The sequence below is a fragment of the Chinchilla lanigera genome, unplaced genomic scaffold, assembly GCF_000276665.1.
Source record: "Chinchilla lanigera isolate Chin_1 unplaced genomic scaffold, ChiLan1.0 scaffold00037, whole genome shotgun sequence".
NCBI classification, from domain to species: domain Eukaryota; kingdom Metazoa; phylum Chordata; class Mammalia; order Rodentia; family Chinchillidae; genus Chinchilla; species Chinchilla lanigera.
The window spans coordinates 15,397,725-15,417,743 of record NW_004955438.1 but is presented as its reverse complement, the minus strand read 5'-3'; the positions used below and the strand labels follow the sequence as shown (position 1 = coordinate 15,417,743).

The following is a 20,019-nucleotide window of genomic DNA, read 5'->3' as shown; positions in this document are numbered from 1 at the left end:
GGGGGGGGGGGATAGAAGGATTAGATTGAGTGGATTGGGATACAGTGATACAAAACTGCTACAAATTGTTAAATGTTAAAAATTGGTGATGAGGCTATTTTTTTCTACTTTAGTGTGTGTTTTAATTATAGAAATTGCAAAAATATCTCTTGCAAAAGAGAAAAAAAACAATAGGAAGAATGAGAATGTAGAAGCCTAGGAATAATTTTCTTGTATGTTTGAATGCTAAAGAGTTGGATATTATGGAGTATGGTTTTCACACTGCCAACAATTGAGAGCATTAAGAGAAATTTAAAATCAATTCCTTTAACCTCAGTTGGGTGAGAAGGTGAAATTTTTAAAATTTAAGTGTTGAGTAACAAAAGCGATAATGCATTAGACATAGGAAAGCACAAAGGAGACATGTAGCTTCCTTCAGAAAGATTGATACAAGATAGAAGTCTTTTGAGCTTTTTTTGTTGGGGTAAGAGTCATGCACACACTAGATTAGGGATCAGTAGAACTGGTATCTAGACTTGGTTTTGCCATTTTACTCTATATTTGGCTTTGGATAAGTCAGTTCAGCCTCCACCTTAACATCCCCATTCAGAGAATAAAGAATGATACCTATATTGTCTGAATAGAGTACTTGATGTGAAAATACATGAGAAAGAACTTTGCAAAATATATATCACTGTTCCAATGTAATATACCCCCATTATAGACATTAAAAGGAATTTTAAATTCCAAGGGAATGTTCTCTTTCTTTTTTAATGTGTTTTTTTTTTTTTTTTACATTTTTATGGTGACTTCAAAATATGTATTTACCATTTTAACCAGTTTTATATGTATAGTTTTATGACATTAAGTACTTCCTATTGTACAGCCATCATCACCATCCACGTCTAGAATTTTTTCATTTTCAAGTGCAATTGTATTGTTTAATATTACTGTATCTCCCAAACCTCAGCAGTTGCCATTCTACTTTATATTTCTCATGAATTTGAGTGCTGTATATGCTGTAATTTATATGTGAAATCACATAGTATTTGTCCTTTTTGACTGTCTTATTTCACTTAGGATAATGTCAAGACTTATACATGTTTTAGCATATATCTGAATTTCCTTCCTTCTTTTCTTCATTCTTTCCTTCCTTCTTCCTTCCTTCCAGTCCTGGGGATCAAACCCAGGCCCTTGCATGTGCTAAACAAGCACTCTGAGCTACATCCCCAGATCGCCTTTGTTTAGGTTTGATTCCATTCTTTGTATACACCACATTTTGTGTATCCGTTCATCTGTTGCTGGGCACTCAGGTTGCTTCCACCTTTTAGCTATTGTGAATAATGTTGGACATGCATGCATAAATATCAGTGCGAGTCCTTGTTTTTACTTTTTTATAAGTAGAATTGCTGGATCATATAATTCTGTGTGTAATTTCTGAAGAAACAGGTTTTTTTTTTAAAATATTACTGCTTATGTATCTTAAAACATCTCAACAGAATCATATTTCGCTGTATGTACACTGTGACCCATGGGTCTATTCTTTTGTTGTTTTAAAGAGACTAGTAAAAAAACAAAAAGAACAATAGCAAAATACAAACAAAACAAAGCAAGGACATTAAAAATGATACAGGATTTCAAACCAAATGATAGGGATTAGCAGTGGTTGTTATATTACATATTGTTATCTTGAACGAAGTGTTGTCTCTATGTTCTTTTAAATTATTGTTTTCTTATTTCCTTTAATGACTTGATCAGTTTTCCATGGGTCTTTTTCTCCAGGGAATTTTTTATAAATCACACTCTTCTAAGAGACCTAGATTATAAACAAGGAATATGGATCCCCAAAACAATTTTTTGGCTGAAAAAGTTAAGAAATGATTATAAATAAGACTTTCCTTGCGTAGTATCTGTTTTTTTAAAAACTGATTTCATTCAGCTGTTTTTAATTTAATGTCTTCTAAGTGCCAGGCACTATTCTATTTGTTGACAATTTAGTGTTGAATAAATGAAGTTTTGTCTGCCATGGAATTTACACTGTAATGTATGAGACTATAAACAAGCAAACAGTATATAATTTCAAGGGATGAAAAGTATTGTACAGAAAATGAAGAAAGAGGATAGAAAATAATGGGTTGGGATGTTATTTGATACAGGATAATTCATAAGAAAGGCCTCTTTGAGGGATTGGCATTATAACAAAAGCAAATAAGGGCATAAACCACATGAGGAGTGTTCTAGGCAAAGGGGATAGCAGAAGCAGAAAGTGCTCTTTAAGGCGACAACTTGAGAATCAAATGACAGCATGTCTCAAACCAGTTCCTATATGAGGAGATGGGTTGGCTTAAGATAGCTCTTTAGAAAGAAAAGCGCAGGAAAACTAAAGATAAGAAAACATTGGGGGTAATTTATTTGTATAATCCTTTACAGATTTTAGAAAATACCATATTCATTTGTGGGGTGGAAAATGCTGACAAAAGCATTTCAATAATGATTACCACATGGAAGACAAGTCTCCTTCCTTTGAGGTGTTATTTTCTTGGCATGTGGAAATGTTTGGTAAACCTAAAGATGTATTATTTTCTGTTCAGAGATGGCAGTAATGAGACAACTGATAAAGACAACATGCCGGGCTTGTAATCCCAGCACTCGGGAGGCTGAGGCAGGAGGATTGTTGGGAGTTCGAGACCAACCTGGGCTACAAAGTGAGCTCAAGACCAGCCTGAACTGCATAGTGAGACCCTGTGTCAAAAAGGCCAAAAAAAAAAAAAAAAAAGACTGATGGTTTCAAGAAATGCTCTAAAAATCTTAAAGGCTGGGGATGTAGCTAAGTGGTAAAGCATTTGCCTAGCAGGTACAAGGCCCTAGATTTGATCTTTAGAGTTATAAATAAGTAAATGTCAAGAGAACTTACTGATACTACATAAAAGAATACAAATATTACTGGAAGGCCATATAGACATCAGGAGAGCTTGGATCTTACTTTTATTTTATTGGGTGCTGTCTAGCAATGCAAAACTATACCAGAAATGGCTTTAATCCTCAAGAAGTGAATACCATCACTTCTTAGACTCTCCATTTATCTTTTTGCTAGCTTTGATAGAATATTTATAAATAATATCCTCAATCAGAAGTAAATAATTATCATCTTGAGAGAATGCTATAATTTAAGAAGTTTGCCCATGGAAATGAAATATTTAAAAGTTAAAGAAAAAGAAATGAAACATTAATACTAGGAAACTCTAATCTTTAGACTTTTACTAGGGGTGTATTCTGTGTGCATTGTTTCTTCCTTGGTTGTCTTTCTGGGATATCCAACCCATTACCCTTATAACCCCAGTTCACCTAAATTGTTTCTCCTGTTTTGTGGTTCAAAGGATTGATAACCAGCCAGTGCAAAGTAAAGACCTCCATCATCTTTTCCTCCTTCTTCTCCCCTATTCCCCTCACTAATATATGAGTATTCACTGTGTGTTCTATAAGGATTTCATATCTATTCTCTTGATATTTTTGTTGGTGGTGTTCTAAACAAATAGAAAATAGTGTTTTTTTAAAAATTTTTTTTAAAAATAGTGTTTTAAGATGTAGACTTCCATTGCATCAACAGAGCCCAGAGTAGTCTGCTCGAGTCTGACATATTTGGACTATAATATCCTTTCCCTGTGCTTCTGCTACACATGTCCCACAGGATAAGCAGTGGGGATGAAGAAAAATTGTAATAGTTTCTTGTGAGAATAAGAGTTTTATCTGATTTTCTGCTGTGTGTTTTTCCTAAAAGACCTTGGTATGTCTGCAAGAGGATACTTCATAGCTAAAGTTTCTCAAATCATGTTCATTATCAAACCCATCAGTATAGTACTTCTTTCACTAAGACTACTGTACACAAGATTCAGAAAAAAACAGGACCTGGGCATGGTGGCACACACCTATAATCTTAGCACTTGGAAGTCTGAGGGTCACCATGAGTTCGAGCCAGCCTGGGCTACATTGTGAGTTTACAGCCAGCCTAAACTACATAGCGAGACCTGTCTCCAAAGAAAAGACAACAGAAATCTTTTTTGGGGGTGGGTACTGGGAATCAAACTCAGGACCTTGCTCTTGCCAGGCAGGTGCTTGTGCCACTGAGCTATATCTGCCGCCCAAGACGAGAAAAATCTCAGGAAGAACACATTTTCATTTAATAGACCAACAAAGATTCTGTAAATAACAGATTTCTGATGAGCAGAAGAAACTCATGCAAGTGAAATGATCATTATTAAATTATTTTATAAATCTTACAGTTCTTTTTCACTGATTGAGTTTTCCCCATATTTATTTGGACCTTCTTGGTCTTAGTGACATGAAGAAAAATTGAATTTTATTACAGAACTATCTCCAACTCCTAAACCATTATTATGTTTCCATTTGTAAGGACTTGTGTAATTCATAAGACCATTCCCATGACTATTCCCTGCATGATCCAACAGTTTGGGACTTGAACTGTCCTAATGAAGACTACCTTTGCTCATGTTTTCTTTATTTTCCTTTTCTCTCTGTGCAGCCGTAGTCTCCAGCTAATTATCATATTTGCTCAGCATGTTTTCTTATCTCTTCAGCTTTAACAGTAGTACCCATTGTAACTTACCAACGAGAAATACACCCTTTTATTTTAACATTTGCTATATTGGTGTCAGAAAATCCCTTTGCTTTCAATGGAATTTATGAGAAATACATTTTTCTTTTAAATGTGTTCTTTTGAATGTGTTCTCTGATGTCAGTTCTGTTTCTCTCTTCAAGTATGGATTCAGATTTCTTATCACCTTTAAATCATCCAGGGCTGCCTTTCTGTACATCACTAAAACAACAATAAAAACCACTGTCCCTGATTAGAAAGTGATTTCATTTATTCAGTCAAACATTGTGTATCTGGCCCAAAGCTAATCATTCTCTCATAAACACAAGCTTTCTAAATGGCACAGTTACTTGTAACACAGTTGACTGGACAGATTCTACAGTTGATCTTGCAGGGTTTCATAATCATTTTCTACCTTCTGATTTTAGGCTTTTTTTTTTTCGTATCTTTTGGGTAAAACATTTTCTGCTCCTTCCAGAGCTCCTTCAGTTTTGGAGAATATAGCTGATAAAAGGAAAAAGCACAGGCTTTGATGGGAGATTGCTGAGCCAAGACCTATACTGGTTGCTGGGGACAGCACTGCTGTGGTCCAGACTGCCCTATTAGATCTCACTTACCTCTACGAAAAGATTCAGTTGAGGATAATAATCAAGGCCCGTGGGTAGACTTGGGCCTCTCAATGATGGCAGTGTTTTCCTCCCTCTGTTCCTATTTTTACCACTCCACTTACTTTGGAAAGATCTTATTCTGAGGTTGTAAGTGAGGATAAAACATTTGCATATGAGCTCTGAGGTAAAATCACTTGTGTCTTCTCAAGGCAGCTGTATAGATTCTTTACTCACTACTTCCTAGGAAGTAGTCCTCAGCTTTAAATGCCTCAAAACTAGATTTTTCAGACTACCTTCCACATTCTAGACAGTATTTCATTCAAAGCAGGTCAGCTCTTCAAACAACATTGTGAAGTAGGTGGTATTATCACCATTTTCTAAATAAAGCAAGCTACGTCCCTTCTAACACTTTTCTGGACTACATCAGGAATTTTCTAATAAGTCTTCCTGCATAAGGGTCTTTTACTTTGAAGCCACCCAATAATCTTTGTAAAACACAAATATAATAGTACATTCAGCCAAATCTATGTTATTTCCAGTAGTTCCTCTATTATGTTCTGAATTAAAGGCTATAGGATGACACTTGGCTTTTTGATATAATTCCTGTTCATACTCAGAACATATGCAGTATGTACCTTTAGGCCTTAGGCACATTATTCATCAACATTTATGGTAAGTGCTAACATTTACCTATTCAAATACAGTGTGCCTACTTTGAGTTTTATGGTGAGTGATCAGGAGTTTTGGGGTTTTTTGTTTTTGTTTTTGTTTTCTTAATTTTAAAAATAAAAGGAGGAAAACATTAACAGACAGGCAACATTTTACAAAATAGCAAAAGAACAGTACAGACAATACGGAGTTACAAACAAAATGGTAGGAAATTAACAATGCTTGTTGTATTACATATTGATATCTTCAAAGTGGTTTCTCATGAAAACAGATAAGAGACATGCAATACTGATCAACCAAGGACTCACTGACAGTTTCTTTCAGCAAAGAAATAGAAGACAGTAGAACAACTATGTTAACTATCCTGTAATATACATACATACAATATTTCTCCTTCTTTCCCTTCTCTTTTCCCACATCCCACTTGCCCTTTACCCTCAAGTGCTTTCCTATCATTTCACAATGTCTACCATACCTCCTAGTTTAAATTAACTCTTTCAGGTTTTACACTAGTGAAACAATGTGGTGCTTGCACATGTATGTTTGATTTATTTCACTTATGAGTATGGTCTCTAGTTGTGACCATTTACCTATGAAAGCCTCGAGTTTATCTTTCTTTACAGCTGAGTAATATTCCATTATATGAAAGTACCACGATTTTCTTATCCAATCCTTGGTGGGTGGACATTTGGGTTGCTTCCACATTTTAACAATTACAAATTGTGCTGCTATGAACATAGGTGCACATATATCACTGTGATATGTTTTCAGATCTTCTGGGCAAATACCCAGCAGGGGGATAGCTGGGTTGAATGGGACCTCTAGACCTAGTTGTCTGAGGAATCTCCAAACTGATTTCCACAGTGGTTTCACCAGTCTGCATTCCCACCAGTAATGGAGAAGGGTTCCTATTTCTCCACAACCTCGCCAGCATTTGTTATTCGTTGATTTCTTAATACTGGTCATTCTTACTGGGGTAAGGTGGAATCTCAGTGTTGTTTTAATTTGCATTTCTCGAATGACTAATGATGTTGAACATTTTCTCATATATTTATTTGCCATTTGTATCTCCTTGTCTGAGAAGTGTATCTCAGCTGCCCATTTATGGGTTGGGTCTTTGAATTTGGAGGGGCTGATATTTTTAAATTCTTTATATGTTCTAGATAGAAGCCCTTTGTCTGAGGGAGGTTTTTTTGCGGGGGAAAGGGTCATTCTAAATCACTAAGTTGCCCAGGCTAGGTTTGAACTTGGCCTCAGCTTCCCAGAGTGGTGGGATTGAGGCATATACCACCACCCAGGCTGGCTGAGAACCTGTCCTTGGGAGATGGAAATTTAAGTGAGTATGCTACAATATTAATAATAGAGAAGAAATAGAGCTGTGAGAACTGGTAGTAGGACTGAGAGGAGCAGGAGTTGTTCTTATTTATGTATCCTGTTTCTTCTACCTTGAATGACCTTTCCTTTTTCACTTGATAAACTCCTATTGTTTCTTGAAGCCAGCTGGTGGATGAAAGGGTGGGTGGTTGTGTGGATGGATGGTCAAGCGTGAAAAGTGTCATTCTGCCGTCAAGGAACATACAGTCTAGCTGTAAACATTCAGAAAGGCACTTTTAGTGAAATCTTTTCCATTTAAATTATGTTTTTGCTTTATGTGAGAGATCTTTTAAGTGCGAAAAGTAACACTGTCAGCTGTGTTCTCACTTTCCATTTCTGGAACACAGCTGTATTTTTCTGCTCTGGACATTTTCCCTTCAAAGCTTAGGAAAAATGAAAAAAGTAATATTACCTGTATTATAAGAACCACAAGCCTGTCTCTGTAACTAACTGCTCTGTGAACTTCAGTAAATGTCTAAGCCTTTTGTGCTTCATTTTCCTAACCTTCTGGTCTCTCCTTGTATAATGTAGGGACAGTAAGAGACCTGTGCCTCACGTTGTTGGGAAGAAAAAAAAAAAGACATTAATTGATTAAGTTACTTACTAGTGGCTGGCTCATAACATTCAATAACTAAAGGATATTTTAATTATTATGTACATATATCTCTTTAATCTTATTTGTATAAGAAGCTGATAATATTGACATTCTAGCTATAACCCTTGTTCTTAAAATTCAAACATATAAACGTAAGCCAGAATAATTTTTAAAATATATATCTTTATTTTTAATTGACACAGTAATTGTATATACAGTATTTGTTAAATACAGTTTGACATTTCAATACATGGATATAATGTGTAGTGATCAGATCAGGATAATTGGCGTATCTATCACCGTGGACATATATCATTTCTTTGTGATGATATATTAAAGTCCCCTCAACTATTTTGAAATACTTAATTAGCTGTTGTCAACCACAGTTACCCTATTACCCTATGGAGCATTGGAAGTTATTCCTCCTCCCTATAGCCATCCACCTGCCCCCTGTACCCATTAACTATCTTCTTTCCATCTCTCCCTCTTCCACATTCTTCCCAGGCTGTGGTAACCAGTTTTACACTCTGCTTCTTTGAGAGCAACTTTTTAGCTTGCACATATAAGTGAGAACATGCAGTATTTTACTTTCTGTGCCTGATTTATTTCATTTACCATAAAGCCCTCAAGTTCCATTCATGTTGCTGCAAATGACAAAATTTCATTCTTTTATGGCTCAATAATATTCAGTTGTGGGTACATACCACCTTTATCCATTCATTCAGCAACATATGGCTAGGTTGACTCCATATCTTGGCTATTGTGAACAGTGCTACAATAATCATGTGACGACAGATCTTGTGTCAGTGCACTGATTCTAGTTCCTTTGGCTATAAATCTAGTAGTAGGATTGCTGGATTGTATGGCATTTCTATTTGTAGCTCCCTGTGGAACCTTAATACTCTTTTCCACAATGGCTCTTCCTATGTACATTCCCACTAGCAGTGTAGGAAAATTATCTTTTCCTCACATCCTTGCCAGCATTTTCTTTTCTTTCTTTCTTTTTTTTTTTTTTTTGAGGCTACATTCAGATTGATGGTGATCCTCCTGCCTCAGCCTCCCAAGTGCTCTGATTACAGGTACGCACCACCACACCTGGATCACCTTGGCGGGATAAAGTTGTACCTCATTGTGTTTTTGATTTTTTTTTTTAAGTGAATTCTCTTCTGCTTAAGTATAACTACTATAATAACTAATCTGTCTTTACTTTACCTGGAAAATAGATTTCCTTTTTGAATCTTAGCCATAAAGCTTGGTTTTGTTTTGTTTTGTTTTGCAATGCCAGGGATCAAACCCAGGGCCTCACTTATGCCAAGTAGGTAAAGTACTTCACCACTGAGCTACGAATAATTTTTGATAACAATGCTTATAACTTACTTTTGTCCAGTTTTTAAAATTGTAGTTAGTCAGCTTTTCTGTCACTATAATGAAATGCCAGAAATAATTAACTTATAAATAGAAAATTTTTATTTTGATCACAATTTTGGAGGTTTTAGTCCAACAGCAGGTGACCCTTTGCCATGGGCTTCTGAGGAACCAGCACATTGTAACAGGAGCTTATGGCTGAGCAAGAACCTCTTGTGCATGAGTCAAGGAGCAGAGAGACAAGAGGAAGAGACATGGTCCCATAGTCTTCTTCAAAACATTCCCCAGTAACATCAGGACCTCTGCCTAGGCTTCTCCTCCGTAGTGTTCCCTGTCTCCTAGTAGCACTATCCTGGAGACCAGGCATTTAACACATGACTCTTTAGTGGAGATTCAACATCCAGTGATAAAATACACATAACATAAAATTTACCTTTGAAGACAGTTTTTGAATCTACAGTTCAGTAGTGTTAAGCATATTCACTTTGTGCAGCTATCACCACCATTCATCTCTTGAACTTTTTTTATCTTTCTGTCTTCCCAAACTGAAACTCCGTATCCATTAAACAACAGTTCCTCTAGTATCCCTTCTGTTTAGTCCCTGGCCACCACTATTCTACTTTTTGTCTCTGAATTTCACAGTTTTAGGCACCTTATATGAGAAATAATTCATAGAAGTGATAAAGAATCATGCAGTATTTGTCTTTTTGTGACTGGTTTATTTCACTTAGTATAATATCCTCAAGGCTTATCCAAGGGCTGGAGATGTAGGTTAGTGATAGAGCTCTTACCAAGTGTGCATGAGACCCTGGTTTCAACCCCCAGCAATGCAAAAGGTAAGGAAAGAGGGAGGGAGGGAGGGATGAGTTTGTGCAAGTAGAATCACCTCCTTTTTAGGGCTGAATAGTATTTCATTGTATATGTATGTGTAACCACATTTGCTGATCTGTTCATCTGTTGGTAGGTGCTTGGGTTGCTTCAGCATTTTAGGTGCTGTGAATGAGGTTTCTGTGAACATGATGTGCAAATACTTTGTCATTCCCTGCTTTCAGTTCATCCAGCTTTGCACAGGGGTTCTAATTTCTCCACAGTCTCACCAACAGTTTTTATATGTGCACCTGTGTGTTTTTATAAAAATTAACCCAATGAGTGTGAATTGATATCTCACTTGGTTTTGATTTTTATTTCCCCAGTGATTAATGATACTGTTATTGTTGCCTCCTTCCTCCTTACTAAGGACTGAACCCAGGGTTTTGTACACCAGACAAGTGCTCTGCCCCTGAGCTATAGCCCCAGCATAATTAGTGATGCTGAATATCTCTTTAGATTTTTATTTGGCCATTGATAGATCTTCTTTGGAGAAATAATTGCTCAAGTTCTTGGAGTGGAGTTGCTGTATGTTGAATTCTAGTAGTTCTCTATTCTAGATGTTAATCCCTTATCGGATACGTGGTTTGCAAATATTTTCTGACATTCTGTGGATGTATAGTCATTTTGAAAACAGCGTTGACCAAAACAAGCTTGAAGACTCCTTGCAGTTCCATGATTCTGACTCCCTGTCTTAGTAGATGTTTAAGGGAACATAACTTTAGTCTTTCCTTAATAAGTTGCTGCTATCATAAACATGATTTTACTCTGTGCTTTTGGAATATTTAGGATTTTCTAGAGGTCATCTGCGTCTATATTAAATGGCCATAGAGAGAGCCTGGATATGACTTTCTAAACTTCCTTTCTGGTCTCATCTTTTTGAAGATTCCTTGAAGAGGCAAGGGTTTATTGCTGTTTCTGCTTGCTGTTCGTAGTCTGCTTTTGTTTTTGTTTTGTTTTGTTTTGTTTTGTTTTTTTTTCGGTTTTTTGAGATAGGGTCTTGCTGTGTCATTCAAGCTGGCCTTGAATTCAATATGTAGCCTAGGCTGTCCTCAAACTTGAGGCCATCCTTCTGCATTCGCCTCCTGAGTACTTGGATTACAGATGTGCACCACCAAGTCCGGCCACAGTCTACTTCTGTCTTGTTACTCTTAAAATGTATCTAAGGATAAAACTGAAGGTTCACAGAGAAACAAAGTAATCCCAGCTCTTTTACTTAATTACCTGTGTGTGGGCAAATTGCTAACCTCTCACTGTCACTCTCAGTCTCATCGGGAAAAAAGCTCCAGAGAGTGAAATGAAGGGTGTGTGTATACTTTAAAACTAGAGTCTGACAGACAGTAAACTGTCAATAAATATGTGTTGTGATGTTAAGTAAAACATGCTTGGCATGTGTGATGGACATATGAAATTATTTCCTTTTAACTTAGGTTTTTGAGGGATTGTTTTGCTTTGCTTTGTTTTATTGTTGTTAGTTTTTTTGTGGCACTGGTGATTAAACCCAGGACCTTTGCACTGAACTACATCCCCATCCTTTTTTATTTTTTTGTGACAGGGCTTCTTAAGTTGCTAATTTGCCCAGGCTGGGGCTCAAACTTGTGATCCTCCTTCCTCAGCCTCAAGGTGCTGGAGTAACTAACAGGAATGTACCAATAGATCCAATATGATTTCTCTCTCTTTTTAAACTTTGTTTTATTTCTAGCTGGTCTAGAAATTGAGATCTGACTGTAGGAGGACCATTTATCCCACTTGGCTTCATCATACTCGAGTTCCACCAAGAAAAAAAAAACTTACACTCTCAAACTTCATGGTTTGAGTAATATATTCCAGTATACGATACTTTGATTTCACAGGAGTTAAGTGTTGCTATAGTTTTGTATTTCTCTTTTATTACAGTTTGCATTTCTTACTCACATTTGCTCCCCAGTTCCTATCCTTCTATCTAAAATAATCAAACTAACATCTTACATGGAAATAACTCCCTTCCCCATCTTCATTTCCCAGATCAGTAAGTCATACAGCTACACTGAGTTTTAGAAACCCTCTGTGCTCTTCCTTATTTTACAAATACAGAAACAGGTTCATTAAAGTTACCTGCATTCTATACTGTATATGTGGTAAATCAATGACAGGGAGAACTCAGTCCCAGATGCCTTAACATGTTCATGACAGGGCCGTAATTCATATCTCATTGGCAGCAGCTTTGAACCACTAGTGGTACATGTATGACTGTCTGTCCCTGTGGCTTGTACCAATGGTGGTACAAACAGATCTAATCACTGTTATTGGTCTTTTTACTAATAAAATTAATAAAAAGCCGCCTGAAGGTACAGTCATGCGTATACGACCAGTGGCTCAAGCTGACAAGAACATGTTAATTCCCACTGTATTTTCCACTGTGTATAGGAGTAAAAACTGCTTGTTTTGTAAGTGTTTTTATAACAAAGATCAGCTTTTTTCCCCAAAATGTATTAAGTTCATTCTTTTAGTGCTCTATAGGGTAGCAGGGCTCCTTTAATCATTCTCAGTACTTCCTCTTCACAGCACACCTTAGCAGTTTAAAAGTGCTGAGAAATCTTAAGATAAAGAAACCTATCAGAAATTTATTTAATATCACATTTCCACTCTTTTTTTTTGTCTTTGAGACAGGGTCTGGCTATGTAGTTCAGGCTGACCTTGAGCTCACTTTGTAGCCCAGGCTGACTTCGAACTCATAATGATCCACCTGCCTCAGCCTCCTGAGTGCTGGGATTACAGGCGTGCACTACCATACCTGGCTACATTTTCCACACTTGAGAAAACTTTGGAGAATTCTGGTCTAGGTTTTGTTTTGTTTTGTTTTGATGGATGGGGAGGAAAGAAAATGTTGGCTTATAAACTCCAAAAAATGTCTCAGTGTTATTCATTCTCTGTTATATTCAACAGTTTTTCCCCCTCAGCTGGTTTTGCTGCAATCAATGAAGCATATTTTAAGAATGTCATATCATCTGATTGGGTTGATTGTGTTAGTGACTAACAGAATTTGTGATCCCAGAAAAAGGCTTGATCAGCCTTCTGGGACTGTTTACATCGATCTGCCCAGCCTCCAGTCCTGTAGACCTCCCTTTCCTTTCCTACCCCATCTTCCAAAGATTGGATTTCATTCTTTTATCTGTGAGAGACAGAGCTGACTTGTCTGGAAAGAAAACCATCTCTGGAGAGATTAGACTGTGATTAATTATCATTTTCAGATATACAGGTAGCTGAATAGATTTAAAAATAAATAACAATGTGTATACCATTTGGCATAAATTTTGATTACCTGAGAAGCAGCAAAATTATTCTCTGAAAATTTTGAGAAATAAAGCTTTGTACTGGAATTCCCCAGTCAGGGTTAGCCATAGGATTTGGAACTCTGGACACAGAGTGGCCTGAAGAGTTATATCTGATCCAGAACCCCTCTATGCCCCCGCCCCCCCGCCCCCCTCCCGCCATTTCTTTCCAAGGCCTATTTATTTTGGTATTCAAAATCCTCTGGGAGATATAAATGTCACCCAGACTAGTTATTATGAAGGGGATCCCTGTTGATGCGTAGCTACCAAGAAGAGACTTTGTCCATAAATTCCAAAGTTACTTTTATTTCAAAGCACATCCCCAGGAAGAAACCTCATCATTGTAGGGCTGAATAGCCAAGTATCTGTAGCTCAGTCTGTGGCTTTTCTAATTCTTGCTGCATGCTCTTGTTTCTCCTAGAGTGTCTAATTCTGTTCAGCCTAAAGTAAAGCTTTTTTTAAAGGCATTTTTTGATGTGCTTTAAATTTCAGAAAGGCCAGTGTAATAGTGTCTTGTGGCCTTACAAACCACATTAAGTTCTCAGTTGAAAATGTTTCTCAAGTGTGTTGAAGTAGGAATGGTAAATTTTGCCACTTCCATGGACCCTTGTGATTTTTCTTCCTCTGGAAACAAGCTTTTATTCTGCCTTGTTGTGTTTCAGTGTTCTTTGTGCCATCGGCATACTTTGTGTCAGCGAGTTTGCCCTGCAATCGAAAGAAATTTAAAAAGCAAACCAAAATAAAGCAATACGGAACTTTAAGAATGAGTGAAGGAAGTGAGATGAAGCCTACCACAAGAGCAACAGAAAGCAACTATATCTTTAGAAACACTGGACCCATACTTTTTACAGCCACCATTGCTCCCAGATACAAAGCTTATCTCCTCCTACTCCCCAACTTACTGGGGATTGGCCCCAGGGTTCTCCCCACTGAGCTTCATCTCCAGCCCTAGGTTTTGTTTTTAACATTCACAAAATAGCATATTAAACTCACTAGCCTCTTTGCTGCGTAGTTCTTACAGAATGCGTTTTCATATTTTTGTTAACTGCCTAGATCAGTTCAAGCCTCCAACAATAAATACTAAAATAAAATTTAAAGATGTTTGTTCTCCTAGGCAAGTAGGTAAGTTTTGGTATAAGTATATAATTTGAAGGAACTATTACTTTACATAGCACAGTATTTATACAGTATCTAATTAGTAGAAGTAGGGAACTGGGGATTTAGCTCAGCAGCACAGTGCCTGCCTGGCAAGTGCAAGGTCGTGACTTCGATTCCTGGTACCGGAAAAAAAAAAAAAAAATAATAATAATTAATAGAAGTTTTCCAGTCTTATCCTGACAGCTGTAAGTAGATATTTATATGCTTAGATAAATAAATTTCCATATATGTTTACACACACACAAATGCAGAGAAAGGCGTAGATATTAATGATGATTTTTCTTAAATGTGAACTCCTAAGGTTATACTTATATTAGCAATAGAGATGAAAATAAATTCGAGGAATCTTAACTTAGCTCTTTTTTTCCAGTGGGTTTTTCATAGTTACATGTGTTTTCTACCTTTTATTTGTTAAAACATCCTTCATTTTAAGGCTAGGTTAAGCTGCCTCCTGGTTGGTTTCCTAACAATTTCCATGATGGATTTTAAATTGTGAGGGTTTTTTTCTTCTTAAACCACTATCCTTTTAGCCAGGTAAAATTATATATTCTTGGTATGCACAGTACTGGTATCAACCTCTTCTAAGTGTCTGTACATTGCTTAGAATATTATAATGACTAGTGGTTGTCTGTAGGGTTTTTCACTGAAACTTTTTTTTTAGTCTGAATACCTTTCCCTGTACTTCGAAGTATTCCTCCTATGATTATATGTTAAAATTTGATGGGTATGTTTCTTTTTACTATCTTAGAAAGTATATAATGACTCAAAATTGCAACTAACACAGATTTATAATACAGGATTAAAGATTTTATATTTTCTAAAAATGTTACATAGGAAATCAGTAGCATATCATTACAGTATTTGCAAATAAAAGTGATTTTCAGTAGCTTGCTTTTTAAAAAAAACTGATTTTAGATACATTTGAAAAATAAATAAAATTATTTTTGTTTCATATCAAGAAATGGATGAAAAGAGGCTGCTGGATCCAGGGTTGAAGGTTCATAAAGGTCTCTGGGATCATACTTTGAAGAACCAGCCGATGGAATGCCTGAGTGACTGAAGAAAATGGGTGCTAATGCATCTAACTATCCTCATTCATGTTCCCCGAGGGTAGGGGGAAATTCCCAAGCCCAACAGACTTTTATAGGTAAACTTTCAATTTTTTTAACTTTATTTTCTTTTGTGACTATGAATAGAATTATTTTCAGTGGTCTTTATGGATAAAAAGAATTAAGATATGAAGATGTTATAAATAATTCTATAGTAGGCTCTATCCCCCCCACACACACATAAATGGAAATCTGGTTTCTATGAGTTTTGTTTAAACACTGCTTATCTAACACAATTGACCTTTTCTTTAGTTGCTTTAACCATAGTTGCCAATTAATTACCTAGCAAATTAGCTATCTCCATTTGTGTGTCCTGTCCATTTATTTTACCCATACAAATGCAGCCTTGCCATAGTTGAGAAGATAAAGCATTTCACAATTATATATAAGCAGTATTCCTAATTTATAAATCTGTTTATCTCTCATTTCTTAAAAATTATGATTAAGATTTATGGTGTCGGCTGGACATAGTGGTCCAACCCTGTAATCTCAGCTACTTGGGAGACTGAGGCAGGAAGATTGTAAATTTGAAGCACCCAGCCTGGGCAATTTAGCAAGATTCTCTCAAAAAAGGGGATTCTCAGTCTTTGTCAGGAGATCAAAGGTATTTTTAAAAATTCAGATTAATTTGCTATGGTTGTTCCTATTTTAAAATGTTACTTGAAATTCTTATGTTCCTTTATAAAAACAAAAATCAGTTTTATTTGGTCCAAGATTGTTTGCAAAAAAAAAATTAATGTGAAAAATGTTAATGTTAAGGATGAATGTTGGGGAAATACAAATTTTCATTTGTTTAATCTTCTTTTTAGGGACATCATCCTATTCTCAGCAAGGCTATGGTTGTGAATCAAAATTATATAGCCTTGACCATGGCCATGAGAAACCACAAGACAAAAAAAAGAGAACCTCTGGCCTTGCCACCCTCAAAAAGAAATTTATTAAGCGTCGAAAATCTAATAGGTCTGCTGATCATGCCAAGCAGATGCGAGAACTCCTCTCTGGATGGGATGTTAGAGATGTCAATGCATTAGTGGAGGAATATGAGGGAACTTCAGCCTTAAAGGAGCTTTCTCTGCAAGCCAGTTTGGCTAGACCAGAAGCCCGGACATTGCAGAAAGATATGGCTGATCTTTATGAGTATAAGTATTGTACTGATGTAGACTTAATATTTCAAGAAACTTGTTTTCCTGTTCATCGTGCCATTTTGGCAGCAAGGTGTCCATTTTTTAAAACACTGCTTGCTTCCTCGCCTGAGTATGGGGCAGAGATAATAATGGACATCAATACAGCTGGTATTGATATGCCCATGTTTTCTGCTTTGTTACACTACCTTTATACAGGAGAGTTTGGAATGGAGGACTCAAGGTTTCAAAATGTCGACATCCTTGTTCAACTTAGTGAAGAATTCGGAACACCAAACTCCCTTGATGTAGATATGCGTGGACTCTTTGATTATATGTGTTATTATGATGTCGTCCTTAGTTTTTCTTCAGATTCTGAACTGGTTGAAGCTTTTGGGGGAAATCAAAACTGTTTAGATGAAGAGCTGAAAGCCCACAAGGCTATTATTTCTGCACGGTCTCCATTTTTTCGAAATTTATTACAAAGGAGGATACGGACTGGTGAAGAAATCACAGACCGAACTTTGAGGACTCCCACAAGAATTATATTAGATGAATCCATTATACCAAAAAAATATGCAAAGGTGATACTACACTGTATGTATACCGATGTGGTAGACCTCTCTGTTTTACACTGTAGCCCCTCTGTGGGGAGTCTCAGTGAAGTTCAGGCTCTCGTCGCAGGGAAGCCAAACATGACCAGGGCAGAAGAAGCCATGGAACTTTACCACATAGCACTGTTCTTGGAATTTAACATGCTTGCACAAGGTATGAAATCCTGATTTTATATTTATTTTTAAAATTACAAATTTATCTTCCACTTTGAAAACACAACCAGTTTGTTCTACAATTTCAGTGTCTGGGATGTGCAAGGTCAGTTTTTTTGAGTCCATAATTATGATATCTGAGATAGATGAAGGGTCAGTATTAATGTGGCTCTGCTTTTAATATAAAAATCAAGCATTCAGTTCTAGTGACTAAGCATTAAATGAGACTTGAGGCTTTTTCCTAATGTAAAATGATAGATGTGAGAGATATAATTACCCAACTATATTCTCACCGAAGCTTTGAAATTAGCCAAGTTTTCCTGATTGCAAGGTTAGATTTTCATCTTTATATTCAATGGTCTATTGATGTTTAAATGTTTGGAATTAGAATAAATTCATAATAAAAATGAAGATAGCCACATTTAGATATAAATTCATTTGGATGAGAGAATTGAGTAGAGCTTCTCATTTAAATTTTAAAATATTTTTTTCTTTTAGAGTCAACTTGTATATCAAACAGTAGCCTACAGTGTATAAAGCATCGTGCCAGATTCACACACCTTATTAAGTTATTTTCAACCTGATAATTTAAATTAGGAACAGCATATTCTTTGTGATAAGCAAATGAATATATGAACGTTGCATTTAAAAAGTATCTGCTGGTAACTATTAAAATCTTAACATTTCAGAGTTGGAAAGAGACCTTTCATGAGAAAGCAAAGGAGTTTGCTGTCCCACACAAAGGGAGAATACATACTTAGCTTTCTATGGCTATATATTAAAGGAAACAACTATTTGACCTGAGATTACTTTAGGAATTTAATTCCATTATTGCATATTAACTAAAAGAATTTTAGAAGCTGCCACTTAGAAGAGAATGTTATCAGCTATCATAACTTTCGATGATAGCCCATGCTGTGTTTCCCAGACGCAGCATGTACTTTCTTTTATTTTTTTTTTTATTTTAAAAATAAAAGGAAGACATTAACAGACAGACAGACATTTTACAAAATAGCAAAAGAACAGTACAGACAATACGGAGTTACAAACAAAGTGGTAGGAAATCAGCATGTACTTTCTTTGCTCTCTCCCTCTTTTCCTATGTACTTGGTCCAAGCTCACTCTGCAGAGCCAGTTTCTCTCTCACTCTTGATTTTTGCTTTCTTGAATAAACTTTGCCACCACTTTAAAAAAGAGAAGGGGAGAATGTTATTAGATAAGAATCAAGCCAAGCACAAGGGCACATGCCTGTAATCCCAGCTATTGGGCTTGGAAGGCTGAAGCACGAGGATTGCAAGTTTGTGGCCAGTCTGGCTAACTTAATTACTGCAAAATCAAGTAAAAAAAGGACTAAGGGTGTAGCTCTGTGATATTGCTGTTCTCTAGCATGCTGGAGGACTTGGGTTCAATCTCATTACCATAAAATAAATAAGAATCACTGTGTAATAAAAGGCTATTTACATGTCAGACTGTAGGAAAATATGTTGTCAGAAATAACCTAGCAGTTTGAACAATCTTTTGTGAAATCAGATTGTTAGAAAAAGATTCTACAGAAAAATGTGAGCCTGCAACATTAGCAAAAAGATACCACAATCTTTATTTTCTATAATTGTTTTTTAGTTTTTAATGTGTTTAAACAATTAAAAATAATGAAATGTTTCCATTCAACCTAGCAGTTCCTCTTTTTGGGGGAACTCTTCCCAAAAGAGCAAAAGACATCATATTACCATAATATGTGTGTTTATAGCATCACAAATCATAATATTATGCTAAATCTCAGAAGTGTCCAGCACATCCATCCTCAAGTGAATGGTTAAAGAAAATGTAGTATTTATACATAATGGGTACTACTCTGCCATAAATGAGGCTAAATTTTAGTCATTTGCAGGAAAATGGATGTACCATAAGGCCATAATGGTAAGTGAAATAAGTCAGACACATGAGCTTAAATATCACATTGTTTTTCTCATATCAGAAACCAAAATAAAAATAAAGAGAAAAAAGTTAATAGAAATGAGGAGATAGATCTTGTGGAAAAGGAAAGGGGACCAAGAGATGGAGGATGGGAGAGGAGAAAGGGATGGAAAAAAGAAGATGTGTACGTTGTACCAGCTCCCCACAATGAATGCACTCATTATGTATCACAAGCGTGTACTAATAAACATTTTAAAGGCTAAAAAATAACCAAAATGTATCACATATACTTTACAGTTTTAAAAAACGAGAATGTATTCTTTAATGTAGTAATTTTTTTAAAGTTTTGAATAAGTAAAATTGTGAGGCAGCTCTTGGATTGTTGGTAATACTTGATTACTTATGTAGTGTTCTTTTATTTTAAGTGAGCTGAGAGAGATTGAGATTTAGCTAGAGATTGTATTTTAAAGATATAAAACAAGGCCAGGGAGGTAGCTCAGCAGCACAAGTGCCTGCCTGTCAAGTGCAAGGTCTAGAATTTGATTCCCAGTACCAAAAAAAAAAGGATAG

The 20,019-nt window shown here is 36.1% G+C and overlaps 1 protein-coding gene and 1 long non-coding RNA gene across 5 annotated transcripts in view; one reads left to right on the top strand and one right to left on the bottom strand.

The window, feature by feature from the left end:
- The window catches only part of Btbd7 (BTB (POZ) domain containing 7), a 100,028-nt gene that overhangs the window by 27,962 nt on the left and 52,047 nt on the right, over positions 1-20,019 (top strand). For all 4 annotated transcript variants that reach the window (XM_013517217.1, XM_005390344.2, XM_013517216.1 and 1 more), the window contains exons 2-3: positions 15,498-15,685; positions 16,457-17,536. In XM_013517217.1, the coding sequence (XP_013372671.1) occupies positions 15,604-15,685; positions 16,457-17,536 (1,162 nt within the window). In that variant the 5' untranslated portion in view covers positions 15,498-15,603. The remainder of the gene's footprint in view (positions 1-15,497; positions 15,686-16,456; positions 17,537-20,019) is intronic.
- LOC102004424 lies at positions 13,667-17,059 on the bottom strand. The gene is made up of 2 exons (XR_261938.1): positions 16,978-17,059; positions 13,667-14,085 (listed from the first exon to the last, which is right to left on the bottom strand). It is a non-coding gene; the product is annotated as an uncharacterized LOC102004424 (long non-coding RNA).